We start from the raw sequence: 16,865 nt of genomic DNA, 5'->3' as shown, positions 1-16,865 counted from the left end.
CCTCAGTCATCCCTCCTTCCTGCGCCTGTTTGAATTGTTGTTTTTATACTTTAACTGTTTTAATGATTTTTAGTTGGGTTCAGTGGTTTTAAATATGCTTTTATTGTGTATGTTTTGATATGTCAGCTGCCTTGGTGACCCTTACAAGAGTGGAAAGGCAGGCTGTACATTTTGTTTTTTGTTTTTTAAAAAAAAACACAAGATACGAACATGGCCATATCTAGACAGTGCATCACTAATTATTAAGAAAGCAAAATCTGAGAAAAAATGGTCTCTCACGATTAAAAAAAATACTAATCTGTTTTTCTTATGGTATTTCTCAGCCAGAGAGAGAGAGAGAAGAGAGAGAGAGAGAGATAGTCAGCATAAATTAAGGGCAGAGGAAGAGCACGTGAAGTTTAACATGACTCTGCCAATTTCATAATTTTTAATATTTTGAAATGAATCTGGTCCTCCAAGACTGAATTGAAGGGGACATCATAGTTTTAGTTCAGCTTTCATTATTTTAGGAGTAAATACTCAGTGTCGTAATATGGTATCTAATTAGTTCTAAAACTGCAGCTATTAAATTTTGCTGAATTAAACCTCTGTGGCTCCAACACACCTGTTTTCTCCCTCATTAGCCCAGCTGTGAGAGATGATGGATAAAAAAAAGAGAGAAGGAAAAATCACCCACCTCCGAGTGCTTTCGCCAAATGTCTATGTTCTTTCGCTGAGCTTTCGAGAAATGGTCCCAAGCTTTTTGTCTGGTGGAGGCGTTGAAAACGGCCACAATCTGCTCAACTTTGGTGAACAAGGAAGTCAAACAAGACAAGCAATTTATGTTGTGGTCACGAGAGAAAAGCCAAGCAAAGACACTTGGAGGCTATGGATGCTGCCGCTGTGGAAGCAGCACCATCAGTAGCCATCCAGTCACGTGTCTTTCTGTACTTACATTGTAGAATTGTTGGAGATGTCTCCCTTCAAGACTGGTCAAGTCTACACAAGTTACACAGATGGACTGGCATGTAGTTCTCTAGGCACAATCATTATTTCACATTTGTGGCTGTTAATCTGAGTACACAGGTCTCCCAACCTGAGGAAGGAGACACAGAAGGCAAAGCTGAGAAGCCACCTGATCTGTCTGAGGCGTAAAGGGGTGGTGGGGTGGGGGTGGGGGAGATCTGGGCCCAGACCAATTGTGAGCGGGCATTCTAGTTACCTCCCTGCTTTACGGATGGCTTCTAACTTTACATTCTGTGTCAGGAAACATTTTCTGTAAAGTTGTGATCCTGCACAATAAATCTGTAAACTGCAGAGCCATTTCTTGAGTCTGTGATTTCACAGGTCAGTTTGAGAATCACATGGGTTATATTGAGATATTTGCACACAGGATAACAATGAAGCATGAGAATTATCTTTGATCTCCAGATTAAAATTATATGTTTATTCCCATATTAAATTTCTGAGTCAAAGGAGGACTCTTGCGTTTGGCAACCGAGTGACACGGTGCTCGGGGCCATCGGGTTTTGTGGTTTGCTCTGGAATGTTGCAGCTCACAGAATTATTGGGATGTGTGGGGGACTATTATTTATTCCAATCATTCCACATAAAACACTTGTCCATGTATTCAGGAAAGTTCTGGACTCATCTTGGAAATTAGCTGTCTATTAGCTTCCCTGACACATATCAGAATTCATACTATTTTCTGAAGTAGTCACAGCCGTACACCCTGCTGTTGAAAAAAAATGGAGTGCCAGGATCTGCTGAATCACATTTCTTGTGGTCTGATTCATAACAAAGACAAATCATCCCAAATACTTGGGTTTAGGATACTGAAGTCACTAGAACGTGATCTGACTCTAGAGTTGCGGTGCTCATCTCCGTTTCCAAGCCGAAGAGCCAGCGCCGTCCAAAGACATTTCCATGGTCATGTGGCCGGCATGACTAAACGCCGAGGCACACGGAACGCTGTTACCTTCCCACCGAAGTGGTACCTATTTATCTACTTGCAATTTCTTGCTTTCGAACTGCTAGGTTGGCAGGAGCTGGAACCAGAGACGGGAGCTCACTCCGTCGTGCGGCACTCGGGTCTCGAACTGCTAAACTACCGACCTTCCAGCCTGCAGTTCAGCGTCTTAACCACTTGAGCCACCGCAGCTCCTAGGACGTGATTTAGAGAATGTCAAAAATCTTCTCTCATAGTTGGATTGGCAATTGGGATCTTAAGAAATTTTGTTTAAATTTTCCCAAAGCAAAACAATCTGTGCTGCCCCCTTACTTGATAGTTCACAGGGATAATTTGCTTCTCCTGCAGACATTCAGGGCTTCCCAACTAGGTTTTGTTTATTTCAAGTTGCTGAATGTGACAGTCTGCTAAATCCTGCCTGGTATTCAGGCTCCCTCCAACCAAGAACGAAGTGTTGCAGTCTCTCATTCCCCTTCTCCAGCTGGGACCTTAAGCTTTGCTGAATCATGTCCCTCGGTGGATGCATCTCCCAGGGAAATTATCCTTTCCGAGGCCCAAGCTTGGCATCTTTGCAGCAGGAGCTAGGAGCTGACAGCCAGTTCCAAGGAGGAGAGACTGCTGCTCCTCAGATCATCAGGACCAAAGGAATGATGACCAGCATGGCTACAAAGGGCTGGTCCAGACACGGTGGCAATCAAGCCACACGGGTGCAGGGGTGCCATCTGAGCAGGCCGTCCAAGCTCCAGCTCCCCGGCTGAAGCTCCTGGGCACATAAAGAGCACCTTTGCATGGGGCGTCTGGGAGGCCTGCAGAACGTGGGGTTGGACTGAACTGGGTGAGTGAGGCATAGCCCCCCCCCCCATCCCGATAGCAGCGCTGCGTTCAGATGCTTCAAAAACAACAACACAACCACTGCAACAGGGGCCCCCAACCTTTTTGAGCCTTTGGTCACCTCTGGAATTCTGACACAGCGTGGTGGGTGCAGACACAAAGTGCCTGCGGCAAGAGGTGAAGCCAGTCACCCAATGGCGGCAGCTGCTGCCAGAGCGGCCTTTTAAAAAATCTGCACAGCCAATCAGAAGCCTTGCTGGGCAAAAGCCCCACCTGGTCCCACCCACTTTCCAAAACCCCTTGGTGGGCACCAGGGAAAATGCCAGTGTGTGCCATGGGCACCAGCCCGAGGACCACCACCACCACCCCGCACTGCAACAAAAGCAAGAGTGAAGCCCTGGGCACGCTGACCTGATAGTGTGGGATTCTACCTGACAATGTATAGGCAGAATGGGCGACATGCTCTGGAGTCAGGTTTTGACAGGTGAAGTTAGCTTTGAGTCTCACCTTTCCTTCAACGAGCTCTCTCTTGTGTGGGTTCTCCTCTCCTCCACTTTAGCCTCAAAGCAACCCTGTCTGAAAAAGAGTGAGTGGCCCCAAGGTCTCCCACTGGCTGAGTGTGGATCAGAACTCACGTTTCTTTCCCTGTTCCTAGCCCAACTACCTGTTATGTCTGGACATCTGCAATCTTCCATTCAGGCTTAGCTGCTGTGAGTGCTCGTAGCCAGCATAAGAGGCATGCCTGGACTTGTCTGGCAGGCCACCTAGATGGAGAGTGGGGAGCCATGCCTGGGCTGGGCAGGCCACCTAGATGGAGCTTGAATCCCCAGAACAAAGGCAGGCAGGATCCTGGAACCTGCCTGCAGATTGGCCCTTGAGGGCAGCCAGCCAAGAAGGCCATTTGAACTCACCAATCACATGGGGGCTGGGAGGGGCTTAGGTGTATATAGTGAGGGCCGTTGCCCCATGTAAAGCATTCCTGTTGAGATGCAATAAACTGCTGCTTGTTGAAATCACTCAGCCTTCGCCCCTATTTAGCACTAACCACCACACTATATGAGCCCTGTTCACAAGTCACAGTGAACGCATGCACATCCTGCACATATGCCTGTAGATTTCTTCGTTAGAAAGAGCCAAAGTGCATATTCACTCTACAAATAAAAGTGGGGGCCATCACTTGGATAGATGTGGGGTTTCAATGTTCAGCTGCACATGTGTTGAATGAATTATTCACTGCACATATAAACAAAAATCAAGTGTGCGCTGCACACAGATTGCATGTTCACTGCAGCTTGTGAACAAGTCTAGAACCTCTGCTCAAGTAATAACTGTGTGTACATATTTAAGAACTAAGAGACAGGCTTGCTGTTCACAGCCTGATGAAATTACCTGGAGGAAGGATGCATGATATGAAAGGTTTTTCATTAACAGGAGTATTTTATTAATGGTTTAGATTTTTAGTCATTATTCTGTTGTACCTACTGAAAGTGCAAAGAGCACTAAACTTAATCAGCAGTCTGGGTGTAATTAATTATCATGAGAAAATTCAAGTAAAAATATTTCTGGAGATGCAAGGAATGGGTGTTTTGGGGTTTTTTAGACGAAAAGGCGTTAAGTGGAATCACCAGGATTCTTAATCTGAAACTCTTGAACTCTGAAGTACCTGGTTTTTGAAAGAGCTGAGAATTCTTTCTACAGGTATTAGAATTAATTAAACTATGCCTCCTTATCTGATCATTCAACAAAGACTTCTTAAAGTAGAGAAAAATCATACAATAACAGTGGTATTCTAATTACTAGGGACTGATGGTTGTTATGATGTGTCCCCTCAGGAATAAGAGAAACAGACCCGATAGAGCAGACTCATTCCCTGGACCAGCTTCTGGATGTGAGAGAGCAGGCGAGCTGGTCTGCTCACTCATAACCTTCCCCAGGCGAAGACGGAAGGCCAAATAACTCTCCACTCGGCAGAGAGAAAGCCTACTTAGTAAAGCAGAGGCAGAACTGTTTATTAGGGATGTCCACTCTCTACTCGAAATGATGACAACTAGCCATTGTCCCTTTGAAGCTGGACTCAGCTAAAGTCACCGGCAGCTCCAAGCCCTAACCCAAACGCACTGGACTTTATCTCTTCTGTTCTCTGCATCCGGGTACAGACAAGGGCCAGCAGGCAGGCGACAGGTCAGTTCAGAGAGATAATTATGGGACAACGAAGTCGGGCTGCCAACTCTCCCTTGGGACATTTCTGGAAATTTGAGGGGCAGAGCATGTGGAAGGCGGAGTTTGGGGAAGGAGGCCAAGGCGAATGTGGTGCCACAGGAGGATCCACCTTGGGAAGTGGCCACTTCTTCCACAGGAACTGTGGTCTGGAGTTCAGCTGCAGGCCCCACCTGGAGGTTGGCAATGCTAAAAGGAAAGGATTCCAGATTTCTTTTCTTTTTTTACTCTTAAGTGTACCATTGTATATAAAAATATGCATGAAGTGTCCTGGATGAAAGTGCAATAGCAAGTGCGAATCACGCATTTAGTAAACATCTGTGGAATTTTAGGCAGTCTTCATGGTATATATTATGCTGTGTTTATTGCGTTGTTCTCTGATTTTGTAATCTCAGAGGGGCTATTCCCAGAGGCACTCTAGGAAGCAGTGGTCTGCCCCCTCTTGAAAAAACCATCTCTGGACCCGGCCGGCTATTTGGGCAAATTAATTGAGAGGGCAGTGGCAATACAGTTGTTGGGCTTTATGGATGACACTTCCATGTTAGATCCCTTCCAGTCCGGCTTTTGCCTGGGACACAGGACGGAGACGGCACTGGTCGCCCTCACAGACGACCTCTGGAGGCATCTGGATCAGGGCAGAATGGCAGTGCTGTTGTCACTGGACCTGGCGGCGGCGTTTGACATGGTCGACCATCAGCTATTGACCCACCCCCTCACCGACACTGGGATTCAGGGGCTTGCCTTGCAATGGCTCGTCTCCTTTCTCCAAGGTCAGGGACAAAGGGTGGCTCTCGGGGATCAGCTGTCCCAAACACACCCACTGATCTGCGGAGTGCCCCAAGGGGCAGTGCTCTTCCCGATGTTATTTAACATCTATATGTGCCCCCTTGCCCCGATTGCCTGGAGGCACAGGCTAGGGTGCCACCAATATGCAGATGACACCCAACTACATCTGATGTTGGGCGGCCGGTCCAACTCTACCCTGGAAGATCTGGACCAGGCGTTACAAGCCGTGGCTGGGTGGCTTAGACTGAGCCAATTGAAATTGAATCCAACGAAGACAGAGGTCCTGTGCCTGAGTTGGAGTGGGGGTAGGGATCCCACTCCCAGCCTTCAATGGGGCACCGTTGGTGCCAATGCCGAGGGTCAGGAGTCTGGGAGTGCCCCTGGATGCCTCTAACAATGGAGGCCCAGGTAGCAGCCACTGCCAAGACAGCCTTTTACCACCTTCAGCTGAGTAGGCAGTTGGTTCCCTTCCTCGAAAGCGATGATTTGGCAATAGTGATCCATGCAATGGTCACCTCAAGATTGGACTACTGTAATGCTCTCTACATGGGGCTGCCCTTGTCGCAAATCCGGAAGCTGCAGCTGGTGCAAAATGCGGCGGCCAGGCTGTTGATGGGTCTCCCTGTGCTGGTTTTGATCTTTAAAGCCCTTTATAGTCTGAGGCTGGCTTACCTAAGGGACTGCCTTTCCCCGTATGTCCCCCAGAGAGCACTGAGGTCAGGGTCCCAAAACCATTTGACCCTCCCTGGACCAAAAGACGCCAGATTGGCCTCCACCAGGGTCAGGGTCTTCTCAGTAGCAGCTCCACACTGTTGGAACAGGCTCTTGGGAGACATCAGGCCTGCAAAACGGCCTGCAAAATGGAGCTCTTCCACCAGGCCTTCGATTAGGAGCCGCTACCAACAACACCTGAACTGGGGTAAGGCCCTCTATGTCAACAGGAACAGCCTGTGAAGTCAACAGGAACAATCTCTGGCCATATGTCTTTGTTACATTGGTGGAAGGCCATGGCCTATAAAGATCTGGATATACCGCCACTAGCACTTTAACTGCAATTACAGTTACTTGCTATTTGTATGTTTATGAGTTTTTATGATGGGTATTGTGTTTAATAAATTTGTTTTTAATGTATTTTCACTTTTAATGGAAGCCGCCCTGAGCCTGCCTTGGGGGGAGGGCAGGATACAAATAGAAATACATAAATAAATAGGCAAAATAAACATTGTTTCTATCACATGCAATGGGAGGTTTCAATGCATTGTTCTACAATCTTGTAAGTCCTTCTTCACTGTCCGTATTAGACTGTAGAACAAAGTCTGAGCCCGAAGTGGGCGTGCCCACGAAAGCTCCTGCCTTGAATGGAACTTAGTTGATCTCAAAGTTGCCCGGCTGGACTCAAACTCTGTTCTGCTGCTTCAGACCAACACGGCTGCCCCACTTGAATCTGTATCATACTGTGTCTCTAGTGCTTTCTCTAATTTTGTTGGTTGCTCTACTGTTCTCACTACATTGGTTTAAACTGTGTACTCCTCCCTGAGTTTCATTGAGAAAGATGGACTATGAGGAAATCTGTTTCAATGTAGGTGAAGAAGTGTTGGTCTTAAAGGTGCCACTGGACTCAAACTCTGTTATTAAGTAAGTATGTAAGTCAATAAGAGGAGGAGGAGGAGGAGGAGGAAGAGAAGGAGGAGGAGGAGGAGGAGGAGGAGGAGAAGGAGTTGGTTTTTATACCTTGCCCTTCACTACCCAAAAGAACAGCTTACAGTCTCCTTCTCTTTCCCTCCCCACAACAGACACCCTGTGAGGTAGGTGGGGCTGAGAGAGCTCTGAGAGTATGGTGACTGACCCAGGGCCACCCAGCCGGCTTCATGTGGAGGAGGAGTGGGGAATCAAACCTGGTCAAAGCTAAAGTAAATATTCAATCAAGTCTCTTCCTTGAGCTTCAGTCTGACAATAATACTCCAAGAAGTTCTTTGCTCCAACTTTTGCAATCCCTCCTACCTTTTCTGCGTTCACAGGCCTGTCCCTGACTGCAGTTTTGTCAGGCTGTCAAAGAAAGGCGGAGAGACCTACTTCAAGCACTCATGCGGCAGTCACTGAGTCAGAGATGAAAGGTGGTCTTTGTCAGAGATGCTTTAGGCTCGTCCTGCATTGGGCAGGGGACTGGACTAGATGGTCTGTATGGCCCCTTCCAACTCTATGATTCTATGACTCAAAAATGACAAGAACCCCCTGATCGCCCCACTCAAAACCAACCATGTTCAGACCAGCTCAAGCCAATATAATTTTAAATCAGCATTTCAATTGCCTTTGCATACCAGAAATAACATTGTTATTAAATTAAAAACTATAACCAACAAGAATTAAAGCTGATGCATAATCATTGTGATGATACCTTTATAAGCACCAAGCAACAGTGCAATTGCCATAATCTCGATGAATCATTTACTAGAATACTTAAGAATACTTGATGCAGCATTGTAACCTGTACACAGTACATCCTTTCACCTACTGGTCATCATCACAGTAAATTTGCATGACAAACTCCTAACACAGGCCCGGTAATGTACACACACACACACACACACACACTCATATTATACTCCTTGCTGCCTCCGCACCCCCATTATAGTAAAACCATCACTCTGCAGCTAGACAAAAATACTTCACAGGCACCCCTCCCTTGTTGGTTCCGCCCCCTGAGAGTGGTCTGCAGCTGCACACGCAGCACAGCAACAGTCTTTTGGGTGGTGGCAGCGTGGGCTGGAAAAGGGTAGATCTACTTTCTAGGGAACTTGCCTGCAAAATGACCACAGCTCTGGTTTAATCTACAACTATCCCATGCAGTTCTGAACACACATCGCAGCAACAGTAAGGCAGGACAAGGAGACGCTTCCTCAAATCCAGAGGATTGAATCAGTGGCCTAATTATTTGCCTAATGTGGAAACAGAGGAGAGGATGGGACGGGACGCCCAGAGCTGGGCTTCTCCTCTGCCTTGCACTTGCCAGGTGAGGCCACCCTTCTAGTACGCCCTGTTTGCGAGACGCTTCTTTGTTCCCTCTCCTGCCTTCAAAGTTATCAGCTAAGAAAGGGGGGGGGATGGATCCCCCCTCCCCTTCTACAGCGGTGGCCCTCCAACCTGGGTGGTGACTCCAGTGATGAAACGTGCCTTGGCCATGGTGAAGAAGGGAACCCTCTGTCCTCACATGGCTGTCACCAGTGAGTGATCCCCCGAGGTCTCCTTGACAGTAACCAAGGCCATGTTCATGAGTGCAAGGAAGATTCATAACTGACAAAGGCGAGACGGTCTGTACCGAGCTGTGGCTGAACGGCACCAGGGAGCCAAAGTGCGATGTAATCAGCATGATTAAATATTCATCAACAAACATCTGTTGATTAATCTAATGCCGTATAAAATCTTCATTAGCCATATGCAACTTTCAAGTTACTGTCAATAGCTGCAGTGTTGGAAAGCAGTTCTCCTCCTCCTCATGGCTCATTATGAGAACACGTGATATTGGGACAATTTGCGCTCTAATCTCAAAGCTGATTCTGTTTCCTGCATACATTTTGTGTATAAACTGACAGGGAATGCCAGCAGATGCTCCTCAAGTAGGCTGGGGACTTTTGACACGGGCTCTACTGCGAAGTATCTGTCAAGTTTAACAGCCCCACACCACCGCAGAGCATACCTGCTTGCACGCTTTAATGTTCTGCCATCGGAGGTGCTTTTAGGGAGGTACCACCAGATACCCTATGTAGACAGACTTTGTCCTTGTTATCTACACACATCATACTTCATTGCCCCCTTTATAGGGATATTCGATCCCGTTTTATTACTCCATTTCTAGAGGGTAAGAGCTGGCACTCTGAGGACTCAATTGTTCACTCTCTTCTGTTTCATTCTAATTGCGAAATAAGGGAGGCTGCTGCAAAATTTTTATATTATGCAATCAGAAGACGAGGCTTGAATAGCCCAGTGTAAGTGACTGATGCATCTTAGTATTTTGCAGTATTTCCACGATGTCTTGTGCTTTCAATGCCAATAAAGGTTTTGTGTGTGTGTGAGTATAAACTGACAGATAATTTCCTTAGACATACTTTTAAAACTGTAACCTCCCTGCCAAGCTGGATGGGACAGGAGCAGCCACCTTCGGTCTGCCCGACTCACATGTAGCCCTCCTCTGACTTCCCTCTCCATCCTCTGACACCTCAGGCTTCCATTGGCAGCCTGGCTCTGAGGCTGGAAACGAGCCATGCATCACCTATGAGAACTGGTATCAAGCACACCCATCAAGGGAGCATTATTGGCTGGGAGCAAATGTCTCCGTCTCTGTTTGTGGGGCTATTTCCATGTATGCCTGAGCCTATTTGATTGACTATAAGAGCACCACAGATGTCCACCTCTCTGCTGAGTTTTTTGGGAGCTTTGGGGAGAATCCATTTGCCTCACCAGTGCAAAGCAATGCCTTGGGCTTCAGTGCCATTTCTTAATTCATCTGCCTAAGAGTGAGCAGGAGAATCTTGCTCATGCATAAGAAGTAAGTTCATTTTGTCTGTCCTTGCTCCTGGGCAGCTGTGACTCCAAGTCCCATTCCAGATACGGTTCGGATTCTCTAAGCACCACATTCCTGCTTTGATTTAACAATACTTGGCTTATTGTACTGAAGGTACAGTGAGTTTGAGCCCACTGCCAATACAAACACTGAGATTCCCCAGAGAAGAGGCAAAATCAGATATAATTCAGAATGATTCCATCCTATTCCCTGCCGTCTCACAGAGAACTCCGCCTCCCCTTCATTTAGTGCTTAGACCAGTAATCTGTACCTTTCAGTAAGTAATGTAGATAAACACAAAAGAGGCCACTGCATTAATATTCCTGGCAGCAAAGCCCTGGGCTCACATTAGCAGTCCTGACTTAAAAGGTTCTTCGTTGACAGTGACCCAATACGGGATATTTTACCATGTCCTCTAAAAATCTCTTGAGAGTCCCTTGGACTGCAAGGAGATCAAATCCGTCAAAAGAAATGAACCCTGACTGTTCCCTGGAAGACCAGATACTGAAGCTGAAGCTCAAATACTTTGGCTACCCAATGAGAAGGGAGCACTCACTGGAGAAGACCCTGGTGCTGGGAAAGACTGAAGGTCAAAGAAGAAGGGGACGGCAAAGGACAGTGTTATCAAGGCAACGGACATGAAATTAAGCAGACTCCGGAGCATGACAGAAGACAGAAGGGCCTGGAGTGATATGGTCCATGGGGTCGCGAAGAGTCAGACTCGACTGTATGACTGAACAACAACTAAAAATCTCAGCTCAGTAAAGTAACTAAAATTGCTTTCAGCACATAGAATCATAGAGTTGGTGGGGATCTCCAGGGTCATCTAGTCCAACCCCCTGCACAATACAGGAAATTCACAAAATACCTTCCCCTCCACACCTGCAGTGACCGCTGTACCACACCCAGAAGATGACAAAAAACCTCCAGGATTGCTTCCTGACCCCAGAGTGGCAATCAGCATTTCCCTGGGTGTGTAAGAAAGGGCCACAAGAACTAAGCACTGGGGCAACCCTTCCTGCCCTCCCTCTTATGATCTGCCTAAGTTCACAGAATCAGCATTGCTGTCAGATGGACACCTAGCCTTTGTTTGAAAACCTCCAAAGAAGCCCACCACCTCCCGAGGAAGCCTGTTCCACTGAGGAACCGCTTCTAACTGTCAGACGTTCTCCTCTATCGCATACTCTGCCTCCTTCCTTTATTTGAGTCTGTTCCCTAGATCTTGGAACTCCCTCCATCTCAACCACAGCCAACTGGGGACCATACTGCTTTCTGCTCCCATTTCTCCAAGGCAGGGGAACAGGAATCTTTTATTTCCATCCAAGCTGACCATAGAAATGAAGCAGGAATCTACCCCCAAATTGTTCTTGTGTGCTGCAGTCAGCTCTGTGCATCCCACATGGTGCTATAGAAACTGCCTCCTGTATCTTCCTCTGGATCTCTAATTGTGTCACTGCTTTGGGTCCTGGCAGTGTGGGTTCAGGGTGCCTTCCCATCCTCAGCCCTGCCCTGGATATGGATTACAGGCCGCTAAAATGTTTGACTGGCCCAGGCTAGTCCGATCTCACCAGATCTCAGAAGCTGAGCAAGCTCAGAAGCTAAGCAAGCAGACCACCCAGGGAGTCCAGGGTCACTACATGCAGAGGCAGGTGATGGTGAACCACCTCTGCTCATCTCTTCCCTTGAAAACCCCTTGAGGGGGTCGCCATCGGTCAGTTGTGACCTGACAGCTCTTTCCACCACCACCACCACCAAAATGTTTGGAACCTCTGCCTGAAGATCTGGATCTCTGTCCAGAACCTGGTCAGATATGTAGCTATAAGCCTCTGCTTCAGCCTCTGGATCTACCGCTTTGGGCCTCTTTGTCCCCTCTGGAGTGACATACATTGCACATTGTGTGTGGTCGTTTGGAATATTTGTATTTCAGGGTGGATATTCCAGTATTTGGTTCCACTGCTGAATAACTAATATTATCATGACTGCAGGACTGCACCAGCTCCCCGATTCCACCATATTCTCAGCATGTCTCCCAAACTTTCACTCCCAGCTTCATCACTTTGTCAGGAGATCTCTTTACAGCCACTTGTGTGCGCGTCATGGCTGGGTGTAAAACCTGACTCAGCAGCTCAGAGCAGTGAGAGGCACAGCAGGAACGTCTTCTTCTTTATGCTCAAGTTAGTGTAGCACGAAGCTGGGACCAAACTGGAAAGCCGGCCAAATTCACACAGGCCTGTGCCTGAGGGAACAGGAGTCTTCCTGGCCACAGGATCAAATCCTCTGAAAGGAAAGATTTACACCACCAATGTGATCTGGTCGGAAGCCTGGGCACTGAATGCTGATTAAGCTCAAAGCTGACAATTGATTTGGCAGGAAGAATTGCAGTAGTCAAGTGGAGATGCTATAATTAATGGGCTAGCCTCTCCGGGTCAGCTTGGAAGCCAACAGGGCGATGTTTTCCAAAGAGCGCTGCTCTGCAGTGGAGATCATTCAGTGGCAGGCTGTGTTCGGGACGTCAGTCCTGAGGAGTCTGTAATTATTCCCTCATGCCTGATGTATAAAATTGACACACCATTGCAGTTAAGTTAGCCATTCTCAACCTTTCTGAATTCGGGCCAACTTTCCAAATCTCCCTGTTTTCTGGGGATCAGCCGCCTGGCACCAACTGTCCGTCCCACAGGAAAGTCTGCAGAGATTCTCCCACGGGGTCTCATGAACAAGGTCACTGAGCTGTGTACAAAGATCTGTGGCTTGAAGTGGCACTGAGATTAGGAGAGGGATCGAGACAGAGGGTTCCCTCTGAGCTCCCACTCCGCCTCCCCACACTCAAGAAAACGCAAGAAGCCTCTCGCCACAAACCCCCTTCTTCTCAAATCACCTTGGAGGGGGGACATGGCGGCAAGGGCACTGTTCGTGTTTACATCCCAGTGTGAGAGTCGTGTGAGGGCCCATCCCCAACCCACCCAGGTCCTGTGGGGCCAGTGGGAGTTGGGGGGGGGAGATGCACCCCAGTGCAATGGTCAGAGTGTCGAGACTAGAATCCGGGAGGCACCTAAGTCCAAATCTCCACTCTGCCATGGAGCCTGCTGGGTGACCTCGGGCCAGCCTCTCTCTCTCTCTCTCAGGGTTGCTGCGAGAATAAACTGGGGAAAGGGGCGTCACGGGTGACAGCAAGGGTGCCTCAGAGTACGGGCTGGGTGAAAACACGTGAGGGAGATCCGCAGAATCCCCCTCCCTGCAGGGACCCCTGCACCTCCCCCTGTCAGCACCCACCCTGGACCAGACTCGGACCCAGGAATGGAGTCATCATCTGAGGACTGCCAGGATGAACCAGGGACCATCCTGGGGGGGAGCAGGAGACTCCGGGGGTACCTAAGACAACTGGACACCTTCTAGGCCACAGCCCCTGGATCCCGAGGCCTCAGGTGAAGGACCTCCCCCCAAAGGCTTAGCTCCAGGTAATGCTGCCATCAGGCCAGATGCCAGATGCCAGGGCAGGCAGCCCACTGCCTCAAATGGCCACCAGGTCCCCAACCACAAGCCCTCCAAGGTTCTCCCCCCTACCCGGCAGGAGTGGCTGTCAGGCTCCCGGACAAGGGACTCTCAACAGTGCTCTCTTTGGCAGTGGTTCGTTTATTGAGAAACAGACATGATCCAGACCAGAACAGGACTGTGTCAGAACTGAGGGTTTTGGCAGGTACAGATACAGATATAGGTAATTCAAACGAAACCCCTGTGAATGACCAATCACACCCTCCTGCCTTGCCGTTGCGTTTTCTGCCCCCCCCCCCCGGGAAATATTCAATCCCACTATCTGTTCTGGCAAGCTGGCACCAAAGGCTTCAAGGACGTTCCTCTGAGACAAAGGCTTCTTCAGGAAAAGGTTCCTCATGCTCAGCATTCACTCCCCCCCCCTTAGGATTTTCCCCTCCCTCACCACCATGGCAAACTAAGCAGGGCAGAGTTTGACAGTGGCAGGCATGGTGAGCTCACAAGGAGGCAGCTCAGTGACGACAAAGTGCCTGGCTGGTGAGCCGGATCACCACCTGGGCCCATGCAGTGCTCCCCAGGACCAGGTCTCATCCAAGCCCTGGCTGGAGGACGCCCGGAGACACGCGGGGATTTCCCCTCGTCAGACCACTTAAGCCCGGGTCAAGCAGAGAGACCTGCTGGGTCATCCAGTTTGCCTGGCCAGTACACTTCTGTGTTCGCTGTGTTCTGGAGCCAGCTGGATGGCCAGACCCTACTCTCAGATGCCGTGCTACTGACCCTTGCAACTGAGGAATCGGCAGTCTACTTTGAACCCCCGTTGCCTAAGGAAGAACAATGCCCTCACCCCATGCATGCCCCACTGGTGGACAGCCACTGATTCAACCCAGGGCCACCAAGATGCCATCTACCGCAAAAATTCCAACTGTACATTTGACATAAAGAAGGTAATTGAGATGAATATAATACAAATGTAACTGATATAAATATATAGATGTGGTAAACGACATATATTCCTATTTGTTCATAGTCCACAATACTGTATAGGACAAGAATCACTAACCTAACACAGATCTCAACAAAAGTTCCCCATTTTACCCATGAGAAGAATATAGGCACAGTAAAACACTGGGATGCAGAATTGGGTAAGTAAATTAATTAGACATGTGCAACAATATTGAATTAAAACTCGAATGCATTAGTACCACAGGGACCTGCCTCTTAATAGCTATTAAATTGGTTTCTAGTGCCAGGAGAAGGATTTGTCTCACCAGGAACGCAATGGGACAGGCAGCAGTGTAGCCAGGTAATTAACTGCAAAGTACCCAGTTCAATTTTCACCCGACTTCAGTCTCCTGTCTGTGATACAGGCCTTGTATTGGCCTCCCTTACAAGTATGTCATTAGTGTGGGATTTGTCCTTTGGCATTCCCCATGGTGCAGTCCTAACCCCACACTATTCAATCTCTACATAAAGTCGATTTCCGGTCTATGGTGGCGCGCTGAGCAGATTCACCTCCCGGACCTCCTGGGGGGTGAAAACTGTGCACCAGCAGAAAGGAAGGGGGGAGAGGAATCACTACCTCCCGTGGAGCCTGGCTGAAAGGCTCCTAGCCAGGGGACTTTTGAGAGGTCGCCTCTTCGCCAGCGCAATGCTGGGGAATCGAGGCGCTTCTCCGTCCCGATGGTCCTCCTGCTGAGTGTCCGAATGGAAGAAGCGACGCTGACCGAGGCAAGCGCTAGAGATTGAGCGATTAAAACGGAGGCTAAACGAGGTCGTATGACCGAAGATGAACTGTGAGTCGGATTAAGGCGTATTTGCAATTCAAAAAGAAAGCTCCCTACCCCACGGACTAGAAAGTAAAGAGAGCAGGGGAGGGGCCCCTCCCATGCGCATAAACTTAAAAGCGAAACCAGGGGGGGAGCAGAAACAAAAGCAATGAAACCTGTTGGGAAAGACTTATCAAGGCGTGTATGAGCGTTTGAGCGCATATTCAGAGACTTTGCTAATCTTTGCGAAAGTAAACAACTCATAAAGATGGTGGGGAAGAGGACGGAGAAGGAGAAACTTTTAAAAGCGAAAGTAGCTGAGAGTCAACGACCGGAAGGAACCATCGAGTTGACCAAAACGTTGGCAGAGTCCCTGTGCCCCCTGTTGGATCAGATGACTAATCTCAAGGAACAGCTGTCAACAATGAACCAATGTATCACTACTCAGCAGACACAATTGAACGAGACTCCTAAAATTATGGAACAAACAGCTGAGAAAGTGAAAGAAGTTGACGTAACTGCTCAAAAGGTGAAGAAAAAGGTACAAAAATTGGAAAAGAAGCAAATTTCAACAGAAGAACAACTTTTACAGCAACAAATGGAGAAGGCAAACCTGGTCCTTCGTTTCCAAGGTGTCCCAGAGACTAAGGGTGAGAATCTGAAGCAAATGATGAGTGAAGCATTGGCCCCAGTGACAGATTTAAAGGCGGATTATCTCATGAGCAAAATGGATGTCGCCTACAGGTCCTATTCCGTATACATAAAGAAGAAGAATCTGCCTGGGGAAATAGTAATGAGATTCTCGAAGAGGCATGTGAGGGATTGTATCCTGAAAGCGACGGCGGGGACACCCTTGAAAATTGAGGACAGTACCATCAGGATTCTGAAAGATATCCCATTTGAAATAAGACAAAGGAGAAAGAAATATAAAGATTTAATTCTTTTTCTTCAAACAAATGCAATTAGCTACCAGTGGTTATATCCAGAGGGTGTAACCTTCAAACTTCAGGACAAAAAAGAAAAGATTGACTCTGTTTCCAAAGCACGGGACTTTCTGAGAATCCAGTTGGATGAGCCAGAGGAGGTGGATAAAGAGGAAAAGGACAGTAAGTCCAGTGGCGAGCTGGACTCGGGGTCTTCTGGAGAGAACTCTCTGTCTGAGAAAGGGGCAGTGGCTCCTAAAAGTCCTTATAAACTGTGGAAAATATAGGATAAGAAAAAATGAAGGCTGAAGGACTCTGAATTGTGCCTTTGAAAATACTGTTGTTAA

General features: G+C 48.1%; 1 protein-coding gene across 1 annotated transcript in view; it reads right to left on the bottom strand.

Annotated features, from left to right (window-relative positions):
- Positions 1-16,865, bottom strand: part of ENOX1 (ecto-NOX disulfide-thiol exchanger 1) — a 239,110-nt gene that overhangs the window by 153,406 nt on the left and 68,839 nt on the right. Inside the window, 1 exon segment of the mRNA XM_015427201.1 lies at positions 677-783. Within this exon segment, the coding sequence (XP_015282687.1) occupies positions 677-783 (107 nt within the window).

This window comes from Gekko japonicus, unplaced genomic scaffold (assembly GCF_001447785.1).
Source record: "Gekko japonicus isolate JY-2015 unplaced genomic scaffold, Gekko_japonicus_V1.1 scaffold1011, whole genome shotgun sequence".
Taxonomy (NCBI): Eukaryota; Metazoa; Chordata; class Lepidosauria; order Squamata; family Gekkonidae; genus Gekko; species Gekko japonicus.
Note: the sequence above shows the minus strand (reverse complement) of the source record. Positions and strands in the feature narration are given on the sequence as shown.